Below are 26,726 nucleotides of genomic sequence, written 5' to 3'. Positions count from 1 at the left end.
AATTAGAATATGGCAATTTTATTAATTAGACTCTTGGCAAATTTGGCTTTTACAACTTTTTTTTATCTTTGGACCATGGCAATTTTATTTGACTTGTCTAGATAAAACATGTTTTTCAGATGAAGGTGTCATCAGACCAAGTATGTTGTTTCACAAATTAGAGAATGGCAGTTTTATAAAGTAGTAGCATTGCACTCGCAAATTTTGTTTCTCGCCCTTTTATGCATCGGAATTTTTTATTTTTCCATGGCATTTTTTAAAAAAGAGCCTACCTCTCTTTTTTCATTGGCGCTTCATGTGCCTGCTGAGTGTACGCGTGAACAACCGATGTAGCTGATGCCCAAAAGGAAACACGAGGGTTCGCTCGACCGCTCCTCGTTGGGAGGAGTTATCATTCGCCCAGGTTCCTCCCAGAGATGATCGCCAACTATTGGGGTTCCCATGTCACGAGTGCACACAAAAAATAAAAGTACTAGTCCATATTACCCAGACGACTTTACAACCATTGAGCAACCAAAAATACTGTACATTATTCAGGCTACAAAACCGCATTTAGGCAGCGAAGCAAAACATTATAGCTAGACAATGAACCAACAAACAATAGCCAACCAAAATTTCCAATTGTATGCCTATCCCAAGTATAAAAGGGCTCTCTCTCTCTTTCTTTCCCTATTGAGCCCAAGCCTTAGCACAATTTGCTATCATCATCAATGGATAAAATCACCCATCCTAAATTACGTTGCTATGAATTCAGCACCACAAACCTATGTAAGGCCTGCGACATTTTGTTCATCCCTTGACAAGTACTTATCTACTGCAGCAGCAGCTTCACGCCCTTCAGTGATGGCCCAAACAACCAGCGATTGCCCGCGTCTGCAATCCCCAGCAGCAAAAACGCCATCCACACTGGTCCCAAAGTGTCCGAATTGAGCTTTGAAGTTGGAACGGTTGTCTTTCTCTAAACCCAGTTTGTCAGCGATGTTCTGCAGAGAAATAAAACGGTGAGTTGGTTGTCCCACATTTATCATCAAGATAAAACTCAGGCGTTAACAGTAGTTCAGAGTCTGCATAACTAACCTCTTCAGGGCCCAGGAATCCCATGGCAAGGAGGACAAGGTCTGCCTCGATGATCTCTTGTGATCCTTCAATCTCCTTGAATTGGAATCTTCCATCTACTTTCTCCCACTTCACGCGCACCACCTCAAGGGCCTTCAATTTTCCATTTTCATCACCAATGAAACGCTTGGTTAAGACTTCGTAAGTTCTTGGATCATTTCCAAACTTGGTAGATGCTTCCTGGTGCCCGTAGTCCACTCGGAAGACTCTAGGCCACTGCATGCAAAAACAGAATGTTGACATAAGAACTTATTCCAAGCTGGAAATGGAATGGCCAAATTCACATGTGCAAGGCAATATCCAGTTTTTTTTGCATTTACCTGGGGCCAGGGGTTGTCAGCAGCTCTCTTGCTTGGTGGCTTGGTGAGAAGCTCCAGATTTACAATGCTGCTGCAACCATGCCTAACAGACGTACCAATGCAATCTGTGCCTGTGTCTCCACCACCAATGACCACCACCTTCTTACCCTGGGCAGATATGTATCTTCCGTCCTCCAAGTTGCTATCAAGCAAGCTTTTGGTATTTGCGTGGAGAAATTCCATGGCAAAATGAACTCCAGCTAGCTCACGGCCAGGAATACTGAGGTCCCTGTTCAAGAATATCCCACATGATGTTAGCATCAAAAGATATAATGTCAGTTCTTTTGAGATCGTTGCTACTCTTGGAGTAAACTAGAAAAAAAATCCTCGTTCCAATTAGTTACCTTGGTTTTGTAGCTCCACAAGCCAAAATAACTGCATTGTTCTCAGAACGGAGACGTTCAATTGAGTACAAAGGATCACTCCCAACATTAGCATTCACCACAAATGTTACACCCTCTTCGGCCATTAAATTGACACGACGTTGAACAACACCAATCTTGTCTGTCTTCATGTTTGGTACTCCATACATCATAAGACCTCCTATACGATCCGAACGTTCAAATACAGTTACAAAATGGCCCATTTTATTTAGTTGATCAGCGGCAGCCAAACCAGCAGGACCACTGCCAACTATAGCGATTTTCTTTCTGCGAAAGGAACAGTTTATATCAGAAAGTGTAACTCAAATGTTACTATGAAACAAAAGTAAATAAATAAGGAAATAAGCCGAACTAGATGGTAAAAAAGACATACCCTGTTCTTTGAAGTGGTGGTCGTGGTACCACCCATCCCTCTTCAAAACCTTTGTCTATAATTGAGCATTCTATGCTTTTGATTGATACTGGGTTCTCAATAATGCCAAGAACACAAGAACCCTCACAGGGAGCAGGGCACACACGTCCAGTAAATTCAGGGAAGTTGTTTGTCTCTAGTAGGCGATCCAATGCTTCACGCCATCTATTCTGGTGAACTAATTCATTGAACTCTGGGATCTTATTTCCAAGAGGACAGCCAGCACCTGAGCTTTCCTGTACAAATAATCATGAAATCTTAGCATCTCAATGTCATATGTAGTCAATGACTAAACATATCAATCCTTAACCCCACAATAAATCCAACTACAATCATCAATGTTAAATAGAAAAGATAAACTCAGCGTCACCTGATGACAGAAAGGAGTGCCACAATCCATACAACGAGCAGACTGTGTGTTTAACAGTGGCCCTGGAACTGATTCAATGGCAACCTCGTTCCAATCTTTAACACGCTCAATTGGATCACGGTAAGAAACACCCTCTCGCTCATATGTTACAAAACCCCGGTACTTTTTGGCGTTGGCAACACGTGTTGGTCGGCTGGATGACTTCTCTGTTTGTATTTTCTGTAGATCAAAGTTAATCTAATTAGGCAAAAATAGAAGTTCACACAGTAGTGGCAATGTGTATCACTGCAATTTCTGATGGATAAACTTAAATGGAGAACACTATCTCTACTATAAATTCAGATTAAAAAGGTATGCAGAAGAATTATTACTTAAATCATATATTACCTTAGTTGTCACAGAAACACCATTTGCCACCTTAGGTTCCTTTGTAGGCCTAGCTGCAGCTTTTTCTGCCTTCATTTCTTCTAGAACCCTCTTATAATCCCTTGGATATACTTTTACAAATTTTGGAAGAAGAGTGTCAAATTTAGAGAGTATGTCTTTGGCCAGGACACTCTCTGTGTGAAGTCGATGTTGCTCTATCATCATTTTCAAAGTGGTTACATCATCCTCTTCCTCCACATGATATAGATCAACCAACTCATTGTTACAGCGGGCACTGAATGTCCCATCAACATCATAAACATAAGCGATACCTCCACTCATCCCAGCAGCAAAATTTCTTCCTGTTTTACCAAGGATGACTACAGTACCCCCTGTCATGTACTCGCATCCATGATCACCAATTCCTTCAACCACTGTTCGAGCACCAGAATTACGAACACAAAACCTTTCTGCTGCCATTCCATTGAAATATGCTTCTCCCTTGGTAGCACCATACAGGGCCACATTACCAATGACAATATTGTCTTCTGCACTAAATGTACTGTTCCTGGGTGGGTACACAACAATCTTTCCACCAGATAATCCTTTGCCAACGTAATCATTGCTGTCTCCTTCAAGCTCAAGGGTTATTCCAGGACAGAGAAAAGCACCAAAACTCTGACCAGCACTTCCAGTGAGTTTCACATGAATGGTTCCAGGATCTAATCCCTTCATGTGATAACGTTTTGTGACTTCATGGCTAAGTGTAGTGCCTACTGCCCGATTAGTGTTCTTGATTGGAGTCTCAATGAAAACACAAACTTCCTTTTCAAGTGCAGCCCTTGATAAAGCTATAAGTTTGTTATCCAAAGCCATGTCAAGGCCATGGTCTTGCTTTTCAACACAGTACTGAGCAGCCCCAGGACGAATCTCTGCAGCTGGTTTTAAGATCAATGAGAGATCAATATTCTCAAGTTTCTCATTGCTCTTAACTACTTCTGGATCAACTTCAAGCATATCAGAGCGTCCAACCATTTCATTAATTGTACGGAGGCCAAGCTGAGCCATAATTTCTCTTAGCTCCTCAGCAAGCATGAAGAAAAAGTTAATGACATGCTCTGGCTCTCCAGCAAATTTTTCTCGGAGCACTGGATCTTGAGTGGCTATACCAACAGGGCAAGTATTGGTATGACACTTCCGCATCATAATGCAGCCAAGTGTGATCAGTGGAGCAGTGCTGAAACCAAATTCCTCTGCACCAAGTAAGCACGCCACAGCAACATCTCTACCAGTTTTTAACTGGCCATCTGTTTGTAGGACAGCTCGACCACGAAGCCCATTTGCCACTAAAGTTTGATGTGTTTCGGCCAATCCTAGTTCCCATGGAAGTCCAGCATTCTTGATACCTGTCCATCTTGATGCACCGGTGCCACCGTCATGGCCAGAAATAAGAACATGGTCTGCGTGTCCTTTTACAACACCGCTAGCTACAACTCCGACACCAGCCTCAGACACTAGCTTCACGCTGATTCGAGCTTGAGGATTTGAGTTCTACAGAGAGAAGACAGGCATGAATATCACTACATCAGCAGGTAACATTTGCAAAATGAGTTTTTCAGAAAGGAGGGTAAACCCCCAAATGGAGACACATGCATATGTGCAGGATCCATTATACCAGTTTAGCAAGTGATTCTAGCTTCTCAAGAGGGTTAGACCATCAGTGCTTTAGATAACCAATACTCCTATAATCTAGAAGTAGCAACTAACAACCATACATAAATAGGCAGATGCCTTGGCTATAGAAGAGCATCAGGTAATGTACCTTAAGGTCGTGGATAAGCTGTGCAAGATCCTCGATAGAATATATATCATGGTGAGGAGGTGGACTAATAAGCCCAACACCAGCTGTAGAATGTCTGGTAACTGCAATGTCACCGATAACCTTGTGACCTGGAAGCTCACCCCCCTCACCAGGCTTAGCACCCTATACATATAAGATACAAAAAAAAGAATAAATGCCAACCACATGACATTGAATACAGTTGCTTTCTATAAACTGAGATCATTCCAGTGATTGCACAATGCACAACATTGTCAAGTACCTGAGCCATTTTTATCTGCAGCTCATCTGCATTAGTCAGATAATAGCTGGAAACTCCAAATCGTCCACTGGCAACTTGCTTGATTGCACTTCGTTTTGGATTCATCGAACCATCAGGAAGAGGTTCCATACGAGAAGGCTGCTCCCCTCCCTCCCCTAAATTAGCAGATGGGTAAAATGAGTTTAGTTTATGAGTGAAAATAAGTACAAAGATTTGGCGATATATAATATTAACTGTTTAGGCAGAAAATATATATATAATACAAACAAATCAAAGGGTTCCAAAGAAGAACAGTGCGTGCAAGCTGTCTGCAGGTTTCTGCGCAAGCAGAAGTTAAATCTTGCTAGGAATTAGGATAATTTGCTACCAGAAGTGCATTTTCAACATCCACAGATAAATAAAAGGTTAGAAGTTAACTCTTGCTATGAACTGGAATAATTTGTTCCCAGAAGTGCATTCAACATCAACAGGAAGATGAAAAGCTTAGAAGTTAACTCTTGCTACTATGAACTGGGATAATTTGTTCCCAGAGGTGCATTCAACATCGACAGGAAGATGAAAAGCTTAGCGCATTAGGTGCAGTATATACAAGTATGTCCACGAGTAAATATGAGAGTATAGTTTTCATCTGATAGCATCAAAATAAGTAGTGCATTTCTAGACATGGTCATGTATAAAGTACTGACTTCCGAGGGCATATTTAAACAGTAGAAACATAGACACCACACTACTAGGGCAAAAATAAGAAAAAATATGTTATGCAACAAGGCTAGAGTTGATGTGCGAGTGAAGCTACTACAAGATGGTCATCACAAGGGTAACAACCAGCCAAAGGCTAAATGTCACATATGCATGAAATACCTGTGTTAGATTTGCCTCCCAGTTTGTTCATGGCCACGGCAAGGGCAGTATGTGCCTCCAACGAAATAGAACCATAACTCATTGCTCCAGTACAAAAGCGTTTCACTATCTCACTTGCAGGTTCAACCTCATCCAAAGAAATCTTGCTAGTGCTATCTATAAATTTCAGCATACCACGCAGATTGCACGCCTTGTTAAGCTCTTGAATTCGCTTAGAATATTCTTTGTATGCTTCCCGGCTGTTTACTTTAGCTGCTTCTTGTAATTTTCCCATTGCAAGAGGATCATTTAGGTGGACTTCACCATTTTTCCTCCAGTGGTAATCCCCTGGATTGGGAAGGGCTTTTGCATCTGCACTGCCAGGCGGAGGTGTTCTTGATGGGAAGGCCAACTCGTGAAGACGGAGAGCATCACGTGCAAGCATTTCGAACGTTGCACCCTCAATTCTGCTAGGAGTGCCTTCAAAACACTTGTGAATCACTTCAGAAGAAAGTCCAAGAGCTTCAAAAATCTGTGCCCCTTTGTAAGATGCAAGGGTGGATATTCCCATCTTTGCAAGAACCTTCATCATTCCATAGATGGAAGCATAAAAGTATTTTTCGACAAGTTCCTCCTTTGAGTCGGTAGGAGGAATCTTCCCATCAGTCTGCAAGCACCAAATTGCTTCAATGGCCAAATAAGGGCATATAGCATCTGCACCAAATCCAACGAGTGTACAGAAATGGTGCACTTCACGAGGTTCAGCAGACTCAACCAATAATCCTACACGTGTCCTCTCAAGATTTGCAACAAGGTGTTGATGTACTGCTCCAACTGCTAAGAGGGAACTGACAGCAACACGATCTGAAGAAAATCCTGAATCAAGAAAATACAACAAATTTCAGTATTGGAAGATATTGAGTTGCATAATAAACTTAATATACATTCCAGTTATGTCCAAGGTGACAAAGTAAGAATGTCCTTCATACAACACATTACACTGGAAACAATTGACTATCAAACAAAATTATGATCATATTTAAGTTACTATATGGTGATGTGATATGTTTGCTGGAAGCTAACGATAATAAATTGTGCACACCTGACCCATCTGCTAGAATTTTTTGTCAACTTATGAGTAATTTGTACCATCAAACAATGGGATGCAAGTATAAAGTGAATAAGTCACTGACCTCTGTCTGAAAGAACTAAAATTTTGTATCCCTCACGTATAGCTTCCCGGGCTTCAGCACAAATTCTATCCAAAGTTTCTTCCAAGCCCTTCCTTCCAGAATTCTTCGGATAAGTTATGTCGAGCACCTTGCTGCGCCAACCACGGTAGTTCATCTTCTTGATAGATTCCATTTCATCCATTGACACCAAAGGACCTTTAAGTGCAAGGCGGTTGCATTGCTTTTCGGTTATTTCCAGCAAATCTCCTTCTGGCCCAATCATACATTCCATAGATGTAACAATCTTCTCCCTAATTGGATCGATTGGAGGGTTTGTTACTTGTGCAAACATCTGCTTGAAGTACTCAAAAGTCAGCTTCTCTCTGTTTGACATCACTGCTAGGGGTGCATCATTTCCCATTGATCCAAGAGCTTCCACTCCATCTTTCGCCATTGGCAGCAGCAACATTTCTAGGGCTTCCAATGTGTACCTGTAGTTAATCGGTTGGATCATTAGCCAGCAGAAATTGAAACATGAGTGATAGTTGACAATGTTCAATCCTTGCTTACCCAAACGCCTTTAGTGGAGTCACAATTGCATTGATGCCTACACATTCCTTGTTCTCATTTGTTTGCTACACCAAATTGTAAAAGAATATTAAAATCACCATGTTACTTATGGTTTACCAATTTTCATCACCAAACTACCCAGTGAATGAGGAAGTTGGACCACGTAAGTACTTACCGTAATAGAACCAGAAATGCTTGGAGCAACTCTGTCAGTTTCTGGGACAGATTCTACAATGTCTTTGAGGTACATCTTTTGTCGCTTGAGCCATTCTCCATACGGGTGAGCTTTAGAGTACTGTGCCTTGAGTGCTTCATCATCTACTACAGTATGGTTGTCGAAGTCAACGAGTAACATCATTCCAGGGTTGAGCCGACCCTTCCTCAACACATCTTGGGCAGGAATATCCACAACACCAACTTCACTACCCATGACCACACGTCCACTGTGGGTCACATAAAATCGACCAGGCCTAAGGCCATTGCGATCCAGGGTAGCTCCAAGGTAGCGGCCATCGGTAACTACAGGTTGTACCCATGTTAGCTTAAGTAATCAGTTAGAAGTATGATCAGAAAAAAGAAACGGGTTTAAGTTTTTTACAAGATATGAGAGCAGGTCCATCCCAAGGCTCCATAAGGGCTGACAAGAACTCGTACAGAGCTTTCTTATCAGGTTCCATGTTTACATCATTCTGCCACGCCTCAGGGATCATCATCATCACAGCTTCTGGCAGGCTTCTTCCACCACGGATAAGGAGCTCCAGAACACCATCAAATGCACCTAGAATTCACATGTTTTTTCACACTTAGTAACTCGCAAAACCGAGATGAATTTTTATTTGCCAAGTGGAATTCATGCTGCATATTAGACTGCGGACCTGAATCTGAAGAAGTGGCATCCACTATTGGAAGAATTTTTGACATTGCATCCTGTGATAGGCCAAGCTTCTCACACTCCAAGAGACCCTCACGAGCTTTCATCCTGCCATATATACAACGTGCATATTGAGATAATTGCATCTGCCAAGAAATGGTTAATGCAAAGAGGAAAAGATTTGACAATAATATTACCAGTTTTTGTTCCCTTTGAGAGTATTGATCTCTCCATTGTGGCCTAAGACACGCATTGGCTGTGCACGATCCCAGCTGGGGAAGGTGTTGGTGGAGAACCTTGAGTGAACCTGTTTCAAGATATGACTTTTAGAAATCATATTATAATCATCTTTTGCAGGTATTCAAAACAGAACTTCCTTGTGAAGAACGAATTTTGTAAAAATACGTCAGCTGCGTATAATTTCATGCAAAACAGTTGGGAGCCCTAAGCTACCTCAAACCAAACACAATTTCTTCGGTCACATCCTGAAGAGTCGGCAAGCAGTCGGCCATGGCAGAACTGCAGCTGGACTCTGCAACATGGTTATCGGGTATCAACTAAGAGAAGTTTCTAGTACTTCACTTAAAGGCATCACGAAGCAGGACTGAAATAGCATATGAATAGACAGCTCAAATTTGATGTCTGCACAGGAGCGAGTCTTGATCTTACAACTGGCTTGCTATTATTGGTTCCCGTCCGCTGACTATGACCATGACTTTTTTTGTAAGAGGATCAAGGTTTCGTATTTACCAGAGCCATATAACTGGAGAAGTTTTCATGACCTATGTCCGCATAGTAGTACCCCTGAAGCTGAGACGGCATAAGCTGGCCCTTGTAGACAATGGTCCTGGAAAACCACAATAAGAAGATTTAACAATAATTACTCACATGAATACTGTAAAAATGTAATGTCCTTACATTACAGATTTCTAAAGTTTAAGAGATAGTCTAAGATTGTTTTTCATATTGATTTTTGTGTTGTTAATATTCCATTAAAGTCAGGAGCTTAATTGGGCTCCCTGATCTCAACCTCATCAGTTTGTAGTGAAAATGCAATTCAGAAGAAGTAAGGACCTTGAAGATAGAGAGCACATGTAGAAATCTCTCTCTCCTCCACGCTTGAGATTCAGCGCGGCCCGGATAGATACAATTGAAAGCCTCCTCAGGATAAACAACTGTGATAATTGATGGGTTAGTTGAGAGGAAAGCTCATTACATGTGTTGAGAGAAAATTAAACTCATGGAGGACCTGCTGTTCGAAGTCGGCCTTCGAGTTTGGACTCTTGGTGAGGAAAACCTGTTCAATCGCTGGTTCAGTGTCGAGAGCAGCTTGGCCCAAGTCTGAATTGTCAGTGGGAACCTGGCGCCACCCAAGTATCGAATGTCCTAGCGACTCCGCGACCTGCATGAATAAAAAAAATCCAAGGCATAAGCTTATCATCGCAGACTCGCCTCACACGCTGTCTAATTGTCTATACAGCAACCAACCAACCTTTGTAAACTCAGTTTTGCTCCTCTCGCGACGCTTCTCATCGGTTGGCAGGAAGACCATTCCAACAGCATACTCACCTGGTGGCGGTAACTCAAAACCGGCATCCTTTGTCACCTGCGGCAATAGCAGAGCAACACCCAAGATGAATAACTCTGTCAGGGAAAACTGAGTTTGCTTGCAATTTTCGTTGATTCACCTCTCGGAAGAAGTTGTGTGGTAGAGCAACGAGAATGCCGGCACCATCACCAGTGTTTTTCTCACAGCCGCAGGCACCTCGGTGTGCCATTCTTTCAAGCATCTGAATGGCATCGACGACCTGTAAAGTAAATCACATCCAAATAAGTATCTCAACCCTGTAGATGGAAGAGAGAAGCTGCAGCGGTGTCCTTGGTGCAAAGAACTCACGGTCGCCCGGTTGTCAACGCCCGACAGCTCGGCGACGAAACCAACGCCGCACGAGTCACGCTCGAACGCCGGGTTGTAGAGCCCAATGCTGCTCTCGGGTAGCAGAGACATGGGCCGTATCGACTCTGCGTCGCGCGCCGCGGCCCGAGGCGGGCATGGCGCGACGCGTTCCTCAATGCGGTGCGCGCCGCCGAGGAACCCGCCGCCCTCCAGAGACATGGCGCCGTGCGCCTGCCTCGCGGAGCGGCCATGCGCGGACGCGGCGTGGCTGCGCCGGGCCCTGCGGCCGACGCCCGTCGGCGCCGCGTGCTTCAAACCAATCCCCTGCGCCGTCGGCATGGCTGCACCCCACGCCTCAGCCTATTACCTGTCATGCAACAATCAACCATGCGACGAGCATTAGAGGGCGCGCATAAACCAATCTCCTACTACTACAAGGGAGCAAACCGAAAAACAGTGGAAATAAACAACAAGAGAAAATCAACAGCGGAAAGCTGAAAGTTGTCCCCTTCCCCACATGTCGCGACCAAAAGCAAAGAGAAACAAACAGCCTGCGCCACGCTGGGCGCGATGGAACAGAGAGGGAAAAAATAATCACCAGACCAGACGCCTCAGCGACGGGGGCCGGCCAGAGACGAACAGATCTACCAACCGCCGCGCGGCGCCGCGCAGAGAGATTCCGCCGCCGCCTCCTGGACACGGGAGGAAGATTCAGAGACCGCACGCGCGCGCGGGCTGGCGCGGAATCGAAACCAACACCGGCGGCAGATCGAATAATAAAAATAAGCGCAAACGGGCGCCACCTACTACGCACGCACGCGCGCGCGCGCGGGCAGAGCCAAACTAGTTGCTCTCTCTCCCTATGCTTCCATCTACCTATCCATCCACGAGGCCACCTACGGATTCTCGTCGTGGCAAGAGCTGGGAGGGACGCAGGACGGGCGGGTACCTCTCGGTCTTATAGCGCTCTCAGCCGCCTGGGCTGGGCTGGGGACGATGATGGGACCGATGCGCGCGATCTCGCAAGTGCCGCCGCCTGCCGCGGGTCTCGTGTCCCTCGCCGGGTGGCCGGCGGGTAGCGACGGGGAAGGGCGAGCGGACTCGTACGTGCGTGCGTGCGGATTGGGAGCGCGCCTCCCTCCTCTATCTCTCTCTCCCTGCCTGACCTCTCCTCCGATTCTTGGGGCGTTTAAGGCGATGCGCGGCCCTGCATTTATAGAGGCGGAGCTCGCCCGCCCGCCGTGCCTGCCAACCCCTCCCTCCCTCGTCCCCACACACCCACTATATTTCCGGCCCCTGTGTTTGTGCTGCCCCTCGAAATCTCGTTTTAGCAATTGTTTTCTGCCTCCTCCTCCTGCTCTTTTGTTACAGGTCGTTGCCAACCGACGGTATCTCCCGTATTTGCGTATCCGCCCCCGGGCACAGCGAGAATTCCGGATCACGTGTGGGCTGCGGCCTTTTGGCGAGGCCGTCGTGCGACTCCCTTTATCCCCGAGGACTCGTGAGGAAGAATCTCTTTGGACACCCATTTTTTTTCCAGAGAAAACGGGGAGGAGTTGGTTCGTGCTTCCTCCTAGTCCCCGTTGGCGTTGCTCCAGTCCAAACGAGCGGGTTCGGGCCCGTGGCCAGATCAGCCGCGACCGCGACCTGCGGCCGCGCCCCGCCCCACGACGGGCGGGCGCGTGGGGGCCACGTCCGGCCGCTGATCGGACGGCCCGGCCGCGGCAGCCGCAGCCGCTCACGCGGAGAGCCACAGCCGCTTTGGCGGTTAGTAGCACCCGGTTTCTTTCTTTTCTTATCTTATTATCTTATTATTATTACGGTATTTATCTACTGCCTTTATCTGCTAATTTAATCTCTGATTGATGGGTGGATTTGAATTTCTACCCCACCTCTGTATCTGTAGGAAGGGAAAGAAAATCCGGATCCGGTCGTCTCGTGGCGTTTTAATTCGCCCGATCATGCAGCTCCGCCTACCTCGTCGAGGGGGCGGCCTTGCAAGGCAGGCTGGGCCCACGTGTCGGCCGAGGTAGGTGCTTTCTGGGGAAAGCTTCTTCTGCACGTGTCCATTGCCACGATGGATTCTTGGGAAAAAGCTACGTGCACTCGTTTGTGGATCTTGGTGGCTGCTGCGCTAAGGCCCCTCCCAATGCTCCACTTTGTACACATGCTAAGCCTTTCATATAGACAAAAAATCTGATGTGACAAGTTATTTAAGAGGAGAGATATAAATGTGGTGACCACAGGAAGAACCAATGCTAAGCGCGTGAACCAGACAAAACATTTAAAGGAAAGGAGCCCACCAATACATGAAGAGCTTTAGTTGCTAAATCATCAAATGAAGCAAGCTTAGCAACCATAAGCTAAGCACCTATGCATTGGAGAGTATAGTTGTTAAGCTATTTAATGTGCTTAGCATCTCATCTAAGCACACATGCATTGGCAGCAGCCTAAGACTAGCCACGATGGGAGTAACTTCAGCAGTAACATCGAGTCCAACTCAGTAAATTTGTTTATGTGGCAATGCTTAGGATTGGGTCTTGTCCATCACATCATTCTCCTAATAATGTGATCCTGTTATCAACGACATCCAATGTCCATGGTAGGATACCATAACCATCTATTGATCAACAAGCTAGTCAACTAGAGGCTTACTAGGGACATGTTGTGGTCTATATATTCACACATGCATTACTGTTTCCGGTTAATACAATTATAGTATGAACAATAGACAATTATCATGAACAAGGAAATATAATAATAACCATTTTATTATTGCCTCTAGGGCATATCTCCAACAATCTCTCACTTGCTATACCGGGATCACTTTGGTACCTCCCTACCAAACTTATGGCAAGGTTCACATCAGGTCTAGCACACAACATGTCATACATAATAGAGTCTATGGCTGAGACATAGGGAACGACACTCATCTTTTCTCTATCTTCTGCCGAGGTCGGGCATTGAGCTGTGCTCAATCTCACACCTTGCAATATAGGCAAGAACCCCTTTTTGGACTGATACATATTGAACTTCTTCAATATCTTGCCAAGGTATGTGCTTTGTGAAAGACCAATGAGGCGTCTCGATCTATCTCTATAGATCTTGATGTCTAATATGTAAGCAGATTCTTCAAGGTCCTTCATTGAAAAACACTTATTCAAGTAGGCTTTTATGCTTTCCAAAAGTTCTAATTTCCCATCAACATTATCTCATCCACATATAATATGAGAAATGCTACAGAGCTCCCACTCACTTTCTTGTAAATACAAACTTCTCCATAAGTCTGTATAAACCCAAACGCTTTGATCATTTCATCAAAGTGAATGTTCCAACTCCGAGATGCTTGCACCAGCCCATAGATGGAGCGCTAGAGCTTGCATACCTTGTCAACATTCTTAGGATTGACAAAACCTTCTGGCTGCATCATATACAATTCTTCCTTAAGGAAACCGTTGAGGAATGCCGTTTTGACGTCCATTTGCCATATGTCATAATCATAGAATGTGGCAATTGCTAACATGATTCAGACGGACTTCAGCTTCGCTACGGGTGAGAAGGTCTCATCGTAGTCAACCCCTTAAACTTGTCGATAACCCTTAGCGACAAGCTGAGCCTTATAGACGGTCACATTACCATCCGCGTCAATCTTTTTCTTAAAGATCCACTTATTCTCTATGGCATGACGATCATTGGGCAAGTCCACCAAAGTCCATACTTTGTTCTCATACATGGATCATATCTCGGATTTCATGGCTTCAAGCCATTTGTTGGAATCTGGGCCCACCATCGCTTCTTCATAGTTTGAAGGTTCACCGTTGTCTAACAACATGATTTCCAGGACAGGGTTGTCGTACCACTCTGGTGCAGAACGTGTCCTCGTGGACCTATGAAGTTCAATAGCAACTTGATCTGAAGTTTCATGATCATCATCATTAACGTCCTCTCTAGTTGGTGCAGGCACCACAGAAACATTTTCTTGGGCTGCGCTACTCTCCGGTTCAAGAGGGGGTACCTCATCAAGTTCTACTTTCCTCCCACTTACTTTTTTCGAAGGAAACTCTTTCTCTAGAAAGGATCCATTCTTGGCAACAAAGATCCTGCCTTTGGATCTGAGGTAGAAGGTATACCCAATAGTTTCCTTAGGGTATCCTATGAAGACACACTTTTCCAATATGGGTCCGAGCTTTTCAGGTTGAAGTTTCTTGACATAAGCATCACACCCCCAAACTTTCAGAAATGACAGCTTAGGTTTCTTCCCAAACCATAATTCATATGGTGTCGTCTCAACGGATTTAGACGGTGCCCTATTTAAAGTGAATGCGGCAGACTCTAAAGCATAACCCCAAAATTGATAGGTTAGATCGGTAAGAGACATCATAGATCGCACCATATCCAATAGAGTGCGATTACGACGTTCAGACACACCATTACGCTGAGGTGTTCCAGGCGGCGTGAGTTGTGAAACAATTCCACATTTCCTTAAGTGCGTTCCAAACTCATGACTCAAATATTGTCCTCCACGATCTGATCGTAAGAACTTTATTTTCCTGTCATGTTGATTCTCTACCTCGCTCTGAAATTCCTTGAACTTTTCAAAGGTCTCAGACTTGTGTTTCATTAGGTAGACATACCCATATCTACTTAAGTCATCAGTGAGGGTGAGAACATAATGATAGCCACCGCGAGCCTCAACACTCATTGGACCGCATACATCAGTATGCATTATTTCCAATAAGTTGGTTGCTCGCACCATTGTTCCGGAGAACGGAGTCTTGGTCATTTTGCCCATGAGGCATGGTTCGCACATGTCAAATGATTCATAATCAAGAGACTCCAAAAGTCTATCCGCATGGAGTTTCTTCATGCGTTTGACACCAATATGACCAAGGCAGCAGTGCCACAAGTATGTGGGACTATCATTATCAACCTTACATCTCTTGGCATTCACACTATGAATATGTGTAACATCACGTTTGAGATTCAATAAAAATAAACCATTAACCAGCGGGGCATGACCATAAAACATATCTCTCATATAAATAGAACAACCATTATTCTCGGATTTAAATGAGTAACCATCTCGCATCAAACGAGATCCTGATACAATGTTCATGTTGAAAGCTGGTACTAAATAACCATTATTGAGGTTTAAAACCAATCCCAAAGGTAGATGTAGAGGTAGCGTGCCGACGGCGATCACATCGCCCTTGGTACCATTCCCGACGCGCATCGTCACCTCGTCCTTCGCCAGTCTCCGCTTATTCCGCAGCTCCTGTTTTGAGTTATAAATATGAGCAACCGCACCGGTATCAAATACCCAGAAGCTACTACGAACACTGGTAAGGTACACATCAGTAACATGTATATCATATATACCTTTGGCGTTGCCGGCCTTCTTATTCGCTAAGTACTTGGGACAGTTTCGCTTCCAGTGACCATTTCCCTTGCAATAAAAGCACTCAGTCTCAGGCTTGGGTCCATTCTTTGGCTTCTTCCTGGCAACTGCCTTACCAGGCACGACAACTCCCTTGTTGTCCTTCTTGAAGTTCTTCTTACCCTTGCCTTTCTTGAAACTAGTGGTCTTATTCGCCATCAACACTTGATGTTCCTTTTTTATCTCCACCTCCGCTAATTTTCGGCATTGAATATAACTCAGGAATGGACTTCTCCATGTTGGGGAACGTAGCAGAAATTCAAAATTTTCCTACGTATCACCAAGATCTATCTATGGAGAAACCAGCAACGAGTAGAAAGGAGAGTGCATCTACATACCCTTGTAGATCGCTAAGCGGAAGCGTTCAAGTGAACGGGGTTGATGGAGTCGTACTCGTCGTGATTCAGATCACCGATGATCCTAGTGCCGAACGGACAGCACCTCCGCGTTCAACACACGTACAGCTCGACGATGTCTCCCACGCCTTGATCCAGCAAGGAGAGAGGGAGAGGTTGAGGAAGACTCCATCCAGTAGCAGCACAACGGCGTGGTGGTGATGGAGGAGCGTGGCAATCCTGCAGGGCTTCGCCAAGCACCTACGGGAGAGGAGGAGGTGTCACGGGAGGGAGGGAGGCGCCAGGGGCTCAGGTATGGATGCCCTCCCTCCCCTCCACTATATATAGGGGCAGGGGAGAGGGGGGAGGCGCAGCCTTGCCCCCTCCTCCAAGGAAGGGGTGCGGCTAAGAGGGGGGGAGGAGTCCATCCTCCCCAAGGCACCTCGGAGGTGCCTTCCCCCTTTAGGACTCTCCCCTTTTTCCTATATCTTGGCGCATGGGCCTCTAGGGGCTGGTGCCCTTGGCCCATGTAGGCCAAGGCGCACCCCCTACAGCCCATGTGGCCCCCCGGGGCAGGTGGCCCCACCCGGTGGGCCCCCGGGACCCTTCCGGTGGTCCCGGTACAATACCGATGACCCCGAAACTTGTCCCGATGGCCGAAACAGGACTTCCTATATATAAATCTTTACCTCCGGACCATTCCGGAACTCCTCGTGACGTCCGGGATCTCATCCGGGACTCCGAACAACATTCGGTAACCACATACAAGCTTCCTTTATAACCCTAGCGTCATCGAACCTTAAGTGTGTAGACCCTACGGGTTCGGGAGACATGTAGTCATGACCGAGATGTTCTCCGGTCAATAACCAACAGCGGGATTTGGATACCCATGTTGGCTCCCACATGTTCCACGATGATCTCATCGGATGAACCACGATGTCAAGGACTCAATCAATCCCGTATACAATTCCCTTTGTCTAGCGGTATGGTACTTGCCCCAGATTCGATCGTCGGTATACCGATACCTTGTTCAATCTCGTTACCGGCAAGTCTCTTTACTCGTTCCGTAACACATCATCCCGTGATCAACCCCTTGGTCACATTGTGCACATTATGATGATGTCATACTGAGTGGGCCCAGAGATACCTCTCCGTTTACACGGAGTGACAAAATCCCAATCTCGATTCGTGCCAACCCAACAGACACTTTCAGAGATACCCGTAGTGTACCTTTATAGCCACCCAGTTACGTTGTGACGTTTGGCACACCCAAAGCACTCCTACGGTATCCGGGAGTTGCACAATCTCATGGTCTAAGGAAATGATACTTGACATTAGAAAAGCTTTAGCATACGAACTACATGATCTTGTGCTAGGCTTAGGACTGGGTCTTGTCCATCACATCATTCTCCTAATGATGTGATCCCTTTATCAACGACATCCAATGTCCATGGTCAGGAAACCGTAACCATCTATTGATTAACGAGCTAGTCAACTAGAGGCTTACTAGGGACATGGTGTTGTCTATGTATCCACACATGTATCCGAGTTTCCTATCAATACAATTCTAGCATGGATAATAAACGATTATCATGAACAAGGAAATATAATAATAATCAATTTATTATTGCCTCTAGGGCATATTTCCAACAGTCTCCCACTTGCACTAGAGTCAATAATCTAGTTCACATCGATATGTGATTAACACTCAAGGTCACATCCCCATGTGACTAACACCCAAAGAGTTTACTAGAGTCAATAATCTAGTTCACATTTACCATGTGATTAACACTCGATGAGTTCTGGGTTTGATCATGTTATGCTTGTGAGAGAGGTTATAGTCAACGGGTCTGAACCTTTTAGATCCGTGTGTGCTTTACAAATCTCTATGTCATCTCCTAGATGCAGCTACCACGTTCTATTTGGAGCTATTCCAAATAACTGTTCTACTTGGAGCTATTCTAAATTGTTGCTCCATTATACGTATCCGGTATCTCTACTCAGAGCTATCCGGATAGGTGTTAAGCTTGCATCGACGTAACCCTTTACGACGAACTCTTTTACCACCTCCATAATTGAGAAAATTCCTTAGTCCACTAGTTACTAAGGATAACTTTGACCGTTGTCCTGTGATCCATTCTTGGATCACTCTTGTACCCCTTGACTGACTCATGGTAAAGCACACTTCAGGTGCGGTACACAGCATAGCATACTGTAGAGCCTATGTCTTAAGCATAGGAGACGACCTTCGTTCCTTTCTCTCTATTCTGCCATGGTCGAGCTTTAAGTCTTAACTTCATACCTTACAACTCAGGCAAGAACTCCTTCTTTGACTGATCCATCTTGAACACCTTCAAGATCACGTCAAGGCATGTGCTCATTTGAAAGTACTATTAAGCGTTTTGATCTATCCTTATAGATCTTGATGCTCAATGTTCAAGTAGCTTAATCCAGGTTTTCCATTGAAAACACTTTCCAAATAATCCTATATGCTTTCCAGAAATTCTACGTCATTTCTGATCATTAATATGTCAACAACATATACCCATCAGAAATTCTAAAGTGCTCCCACTCACTTCTTTGGAAATACAAGTTTCTCATAAACTTTGTATACACCCAAAATCTTTGATCATCATCAAAGCATACATTCCAACTCCGAGATGCTCACTCCAGTCCTCAGAAGGATTGCTGGAGCTTTGCATACTTATTAGCATATTTCAGGATAGACAAAACCTTCCGGTTGTATCACATACAACCTTTCCTCAAGAATCGTCGAGGAAACAATGTTTTGACATCCTATCTGCAAGATTTCATAAATAATGCAGTAATTGCTAATATAATTCCAACAGACTCTTAGCATCGCTACGAGTGAGAAAGTCTCATCGTAGTCAACTCCTTGAACTTGTCGAAAAACATCTTAACGACAAGTCGAGCTTTCTCAATGGTGACACTTACCATCATTGTCTGTCTTCCTTTTAAAATCCATCTGCACTCAACAGCCTTACGACCATCGAGTTGTTCTGCCAAAGTCTACACTTTGTTTTCATACATGGATCCTATCTCGGATTTTATGGCTTCTAACCATTTGTCGGAATTTGGGCCCACCATCGCTTCTCCATAGCTCGTAGGTTCATTGTTATCTAGCAACATGACTTCCAAGACAGGATTACGTACCACTCTGAAGTAGTACGCATCCTTGTCATCCCACGAGGTTTGGTAGTGACTCGATCCGAAGTTTCATGATCACTATCATAAGCTTCCACTTCAGTTGGTGTCCGTGCCACACGAACAACTTCCTGTGCCCTACTACACACTTGTTGAAGTGACGGTTCAATAACCTCATCAAGTCTCCACCATCCTCCCACTCAACTTTTCGAGAGAAACCTTTCCTCGAAAAAGGACCCAATTCAAGAAACAATCCCTATTGCTTTCGGATCTGAATTAGGAGGTATACCCAACTGTTTTTGGGTGTCCTATGAAGATGCATTTATCCGCTTTGGGTTCGAGCTTATCAGCCTGAAACCTTTCCACATAAGCATCGCAGCCCCAAACTTCTAAGAAATGACAGCTTAGGTTTCTCTAAACCATAATTCATACGGTGTCATCTCAACGGAATTACATGGTGCCCTATTTAAAGTGAATGTGGTTGTCTCTAATGCCTAACCCATAAACTATAGTGGTACTTCGATAAGAGACATCGTGGTATGCATCATATCCAATAGGGTGCAGTTATGATGTTCGGACACACCATCACACTATGGTGTTCCAGGCTGTATTAGTTGTGAAACTATTTCCACAATGTCTTAATTCTGTGCCAAACTTGTAATTCAGATATTCATCTCTATGATCATATCATAGATATTTTATCCTCTTGTCACGACGATCTTTCAACTTCACCCTGAAATTACTTGAACCTTTCAATAATTCAGACTCATGATTCATCAAGTAAATGTACTCAACATCCACTCAAATTATCTGTGAAGTAAGAACATACCAATATCCACTACATGCCTCAGCACTCATTGGACTGTACACATCAAAATGTATTACTTCCAACAAGTTGCTATCTTGTTCCATCTTACTGAAAACGAGGCTTTTCAGTCATCTTGCCCGTGTGGTATGATTTGCATGTCCCAAGTGATTCAAAATCAAGTGAGTCAAAACGGTCCATTTGCATGGAGTTTCTTCATGCATATATACCAATAGACATGGTTCGCATGTCTCAAACTTTTCAAAAACGAGTGAGCCCAAAGATCCATCAGTATGGAGCTTCTTCATGCGTTTTATACCGATATGACTTACGTGGCAGTGCCACAAGTAGGTGGTACTATCATTACTATCTTTTGGCATGAACATGTGTATCACTACGATCGAGATTTAATAAACCATTCATTTTAGGTGTAAGACCATTGAAGGTATCATTCAAATAAACAGAGTAACCATTATTCTCCTTAAATGAATAACCGTATTGCGATAGACGTAATCCAATCATGTCTATGCTCAACGCAAACACCAAATAACAATTATTTAGATTTAACACCAATCTCTTTGGTAGAGGGAGCGTGCGATGCTTGATCATATCAAGCTTGGAAAAACTTCCAACACATATCGCCAGCTAACCTTTAGCTAGTCTCCGTTTATTCCGTAGCCTTTTGTTTCGAGTTACTAACACTTAGCAACCGAACCGGTATCTAATACCCTGGTGCTACTAGGAGTACTAGCAAAGTACACATTAACACAATGTATATCCAATATACTTCTATCGACCTTGCCAGCCTTCTTATCTACCAAGTATCTAGGGTAATTCTGCTCTAGTGGTTGTTCCCCTTATTACAGAAGCACTTAGTCTCGGGTTTGGGTTTTACCTTGGGTTTCTTCACTAGAGCAGCAGCTGATTTGCCGTTTCATGAAGTATCCCTTCTTGCCCTTGCCCTTCTTGAAACTAGTGGTTTCACCAACCATCAACAATTGATGCTCCTTCTTGATTTCTACTTTCGCGGTGTCAAACATCGCGAATACCTCAAGGATCATCATATCTATCCCTGATATGTTATAGTTCATCACGAAGTTCTAACAGCTTGGTGGCAATGACTTTGGAGAACCATCACTGTCTTATCTGGAAGATCAACTCCCACTCGATTCAAATGATTGTTGTACTCAGACAATCTGAGCACAAGCTCAACAATTGAGCTTTTCTCCTTAGTTTGCAGGTTAAGAAAGTCATCGGAGGTCTTATACCTCTTGACATGGGCACGAGCCTGAAATCCCAATTTCAGCCCTCAAAACATCTCATATGTTTCGCGATGTTTCAAAAACGTCTTTGGTGCCTCAACTCTAAACCGTTTAACTGAACTATCACGTAGTTATCAAAACGTGTATGCCAGATGTTCGCAACAACCACAGACAACGTTCGAGGTTCAGCACACTGAGCGGTGCATTAAGGACATAAGCCTTCTATGAAGCAATGAGGACAATCCTCAGTTTACGGACCTAGTCCGCATAATTGCTACTATCAACTTTCAACTAATTTTTCTCTAGGAACATATCTAAACAGTAGAACTATAGCGTGAGCTACGACATAATTTGCAAAAACCTTTTGACTATGTTCAAGATAATTAAGTTCATCTTATGAACTCCCACTCAGATAGACATCCCTCTAGTCATCTAAGTGATTACATGATCCGAGTCAAACTAGGCCGTGTCCGATCATCACGTGAGACGGACTAGTCATCATCGGTGAACATCTTCATGTTGATCGTATCTTCTATACGACTCATGCTCGACCTTTCGGTCTCCGTGTTCCGAGGCCATGTCTGTACATGCTAGGCTCGTCAAGTCAACCTAAGTGTTTGCATGTGTTCCGAGGCCATGTCTGTACATGCTAGGCTCGTCAACACCCGTTGTATTTGAACGTCTGAATAAAACACCCGATCATCACGTGATGTTTTGAAACAGCGAACTGTCGCAACGGTGCACAGTTAGGGGAGAACACTTCTTGAAATTGTTGTAAGGGATCATCTTATTTACTACCGTCGTTCTAAGCAAATAAGATGTATAAACATGATAAACATCACATGCAATCAAATAGTGACATGATATGGCCATCATCACTTTGCTCCTTTTGATCTCCATCTTCGGGGCTCCATGATCATCATTGTCACCGGCATGACACCATGATCTCCATCATCATGATCTCCATCATCGTGTCTTCATGAAGTTGCCTCGCCAACTATTACTTCTACCACTATGGCTAACGGTTAGCAATAAAGTAAAGTAATTACATGACGTTTAAGTTGACTCGCAGGTCACAAATAAATAAAGACAACTCCTATGGCTCCTGCCGGTTGTCATACTCATCGACATGCAAGTCGTGATTCCTATTACAAGAACATGATCAATCTCATACATCACATATATCATTCATCACATCCTTTTTGGCCATATCACATCACATAGCATACCCTGCAAAAACAAGTTAGACGTCCTCTAATTGTTGTTTGCATGTTTTACGTGGCTGCTATGGGTTTCTAGCAAGAACGTTTCTTACCTACGCATGAACCACAACGTGATATGCCAATTGCTATTTACCCTTCATAAGGACCCTTTTCATCGAATCCGATCCGACTAAAGTGGGAGAGACAGACACCCGCCAGCCACCTTATGCAACTAGTGCATGTTTGTCGGTGGAACCGGTCTCACGTAAGCGTACGTGTAAGGTTGGTCCGGGCCGCTTCATCCCACGATGCCGCCGAATCAAGATAAGACTAGTAACGGCAAGCATATTGAACAATATCGACGCCCACAACTACTTTGTGTTCTACTCGTGCAAAGAATCTACGCAATAGACCTAGCTCATGATGCCACTGTTGGTGAACGTAGCAGAAATTCAAAATTTTCCTACGTATCACCAAGATCTATCTATGGAGAAACCAGCAACGAGTAGAAAGGAGAGTGCATCTACATACCCTTGTAGATCGCTAAGCGGAAGCGTTCAAGTGAACGGGGTTGATGGAGTCGTACTCGTCGTGATTCAGATCACCGATGATCCTAGTGCCGAACGGACAACACCTCCGCGTTCAACACATGTACAGCTCGACGATGTCTCCCATGCCTTGATCCAGCAAGGAGAGAGGGAGAGGTTGAGGAAGACTCCATCCAGCAGCAGCACAACGGCGTGGTGGTGATGGAGGAGCGTGGCAATCCTGCAGGGCTTCGCCAAGCACCTACGGGAGAAGAGGAGGTGTCACGGGAGGGAGGGAGGCGCCAGGGGCTCAGGTATGGATGCCCTCCCTCCCCTCCACTATATATAGGGGTAGGGGAGAGGGGGGAGGCGCAGCCTTGCCCCCTCCTCCAAGGAAGGGGTGCGGCTAAGAGGGGGGGGAGGAGTCCATCCTCCCCAAGGCACCTCGGAGGTGCCTTCCCCCTTTAGGACTCTCCCCTTTTTCCTATATCTTGGCGCATGGGCCTCTAGGGGCTGGTGCCCTTGGCCCATGTAGGCCAAGGCGCACCCCCTACAGCCCATGTGGCCCCCCGGGGCAGGTGGCCCCACCCGGTGGGCCCCCGGGACCCTTCCGGTGGTCCCGGTACAATACCGATGACCCCGAAACTTGTCCCGATGGCCGAAACAGGACTTCCTATATATAAATCTTTACCTCCGGACCATTCCGGAACTCCTCGTGACGTCCGGGATCTCATCCGGGACTCCGAACAACATTCGGTAACCACATACAAACTTCCTTTATAACCCTAGCGTCATCGAACCTTAAGTGTGTAGACCCTACGGGTTCGGGAGACATGTAGTCATGACCGAGATGTTCTCCGGTCAATAACCAACAGCGGGATATGGATACCCATGTTGGCTCCCACATGTTCCACGATGATCTCATCGCATGAACCACGATGTCAAGGACTCAATCAATCCCGTATACAATTCCCTTTGTCTAGCGGTATGGTACTTGCCCCAGATTCGATCGTCGGTATACCGATACCTTGTTCAATCTCGTTACCGGCAAGTCTCTTTACTCGTTCCGTAACACATCATCCCGTGATCAACCCCTTGGTCACATTGTGCACATTATGATGATGTCCTACCGAGTGGGCCCAGAGATACCTCTCTGTTTACACGGAGTGACAAAATCCCAATCTCGATTCGTGCCAACCCAACAGACACTTTCAGAGATACCCGTAGTGTACCTTTATAGCCACCCAGTTACGTTGTGACGTTTGGCACACCCAAAGCACTCCTACGGTATCCGGGAGTTGCACAATCTCATGGTCTAAGGAAATGATACTTGACATTAGAAAAGCTTTAGCATACGAACTACATGATCTTGTGCTAGGCTTAGGATTGGGTCTTGTCCATCACATCATTCTCCTAATGATGTGATCCCGTTATCAACGACATCCAATGTCCATGGTCAGGAAACCGTAACCATCTATTGATTAACGAGCTAGTCAACTAGAGGCTTACTAGGGACATGGTGTTGTCTATGTATCCACACATGTATCTGAGTTTCCTATCAATACAATTCTAGCATGGATAATAAACGATTATCATGAACAAGGAAATATAATAATAATCAATTTATTATTGCCTCTAGGGCATATTTCCAACACTCCATCCCTTGCATATTGAAGTTCATCACAAAGCTCTTGTAGCTAGGTGGGAGCGACTGGAGGATCCTGTCAATGACCGGGTCATCTGGAAGATTAACTCCCAGCTGAGACAAGCGGTTGTGCAACCTAGACATTTTGAGTATATGCTCGCTGACAAGATTGTTTTCCTCCATCTTACAACTGAAGAACTTGTCAGAGACTTCATATCTCTTGACCCGGGCATGAGCTTGGAAAACCATTCTTAGCTCTGGGAACATCTCATATGCTCCGTGTTGCTCAAAACGCTTTTGGAGGCCCAATTCTAAGCTGTAAAGCATGCCGCACTAAACCAAGAAGTAATCATCACTACGCGACTGCCAGGCATTCATAACGTCTTTAGTTGTTGGGAAAATGGGTGCGTCTCCTAGCTGTGCTTCAAGGACATATGCTTTCTTGGAAGCTATGAGGATGATCCTCAAGTTACGGACCTAGTCCGTATAGTTGCTTCCATCGTCTTCCAGCTTGGTTTTCTCCAGGAACGCGTTGAAGTTGAGGGCAACATTAGCGTGGGCCATTGGATCTACAGGATAGATTGTAAAGACAATTTTAGACTAAGTTCATGATAATTAAGTTCATCTAATCAAATTATTTAATGAACTCCCACTCAGATAAACATCCCTCTAGTCATCTAAGTGATACATGATCCGAATTGACTAGGCCGTGTCCGATCATCACGTGAGACGGACTAGTCATCAACGGTGAACATCTCCATGTTGATCGCATCTACCATACGACTCATGTTCGACCTTTCGGTCTCTCGTGTTTCGAGGCCATGCGTGTACATGCTAGGCTCGTCAAGTCAACCTAAGTGTTTCGCATGTGTAAATATGGCTTACACCCATTGTATGCGAACATTAGAATCTATCACACCCGATCATCACGTGGTGCTTCGAAACAACGAACCTTTGCAACTGTGCGCAGTTAGGGGGAACACATTTCTTGAAATTTTAGTGAGGGATCATCTTATTTATGCTACCGTCATTGTAAGCAAACAAGATGTAAACATGATAAACATCTCATGCAAATCATAAAGTGACATGATATGGCCAATATCATCTTGCGCTTTTGATCTCCATCTTCGAGGCGCGACATGATCACCATCGTCACCGGCAAGACACCATGCATGATCTCCATCATTGTGTCTTTATGAAGTTGTCTCGCCAACTATTACTTCTAATAAGCTAACAGTTAGCAATAAAGTAAAGTAATTACATGGCGTTTATATTGACTCGCAGGTCATATAATAAATTAAGACAACTCCTATGGCTTCTACCGGTTGTCATACTCATCGACATGCAAGTCGTGATTCCTATTACAAGAACATGATCATGTTGGGGAACACAGTATTTCAAAAAAAAAATCCTACGATCATGCAAGATCTATATAGGAGATGCATAGCAACGAGAGGGGAGAGTGTGTCCACGTACCCTCATAGACTGAAAGCAAGAGCGTTTAGTAATGCACTTGATGTAGTCGGACGTCTCCGCGATCCAACCAATCCTAGCACCGAACGTACGGCACCTCCGTGTTCAGCACACGTTCAACATGATGACGTCCCTCGAGCTCTTGATCCAGTTGAGGATGAGGGAGAGTTTCATCAGCACGACGGCGTGTTGACAGTGATGATGAAGTTACCGGCATAGGGCTTCGCCTAAGCACTACAACGATATGAACGAGGTGTGTAACTGTGGAGGGGGGCACCGCACACGGCTGAGACAATTGATCTTGTGTGTTCTAGGGTGCCCTCGTATATAAAGGAGGAGAGGGGAAGGCCAGCCAACCCCTGTAGGGTGTGCCAAGGAGAGGAGTCCTACTAGGACTCCAAGTCCTAGGAGGATTCC

At 44.8% G+C, this 26,726-nt stretch overlaps 1 protein-coding gene across 2 annotated transcripts; it reads right to left on the bottom strand.

Annotated features, from left to right (window-relative positions):
• Nucleotides 1–462: 462 nt before the first annotated feature.
• LOC119268802 (glutamate synthase 1 [NADH], chloroplastic) lies at nt 463–11,596 on the bottom strand. 2 transcript variants are annotated; one of them, XM_037550506.1, is made up of 23 exons: nt 11,408–11,596; nt 10,459–10,825; nt 10,250–10,369; nt 10,054–10,167; nt 9,811–9,963; nt 9,636–9,736; nt 9,312–9,408; nt 8,759–8,868; nt 8,566–8,669; nt 8,289–8,468; nt 7,866–8,209; nt 7,691–7,755; nt 7,142–7,611; nt 5,970–6,824; nt 5,109–5,263; nt 4,829–4,990; nt 3,028–4,557; nt 2,641–2,859; nt 2,232–2,506; nt 1,820–2,125; nt 1,437–1,704; nt 1,078–1,332; nt 463–983 (listed from the first exon to the last, which is right to left on the bottom strand). In XM_037550506.1, the coding sequence occupies exons 2-23, from the start codon at nt 10,795–10,797 to the stop codon at nt 765–767; spliced, it is 6,441 nt and encodes a 2,146-aa protein (XP_037406403.1). In that variant the 5' UTR covers nt 10,798–10,825; nt 11,408–11,596; the 3' UTR covers nt 463–764. The 2 variants fall into 2 exon arrangements, with proteins under 2 accessions (XP_037406403.1, XP_037406404.1); XM_037550507.1 differs by lacking the exons at nt 9,312–9,408; nt 9,636–9,736; nt 9,811–9,963; ... (2 more) ...; nt 10,459–10,825; nt 11,408–11,596 and adding an exon at nt 9,015–9,240.
• Nucleotides 11,597–26,726: the final 15,130 nt, after the last annotated feature.

This window comes from Triticum dicoccoides, chromosome 3A (assembly GCF_002162155.2).
Source record: "Triticum dicoccoides isolate Atlit2015 ecotype Zavitan chromosome 3A, WEW_v2.0, whole genome shotgun sequence".
NCBI lineage: Eukaryota > Viridiplantae > Streptophyta > Magnoliopsida > Poales > Poaceae > Triticum > Triticum dicoccoides.
This window is presented reverse-complemented; position numbering and strand designations above follow the sequence as displayed.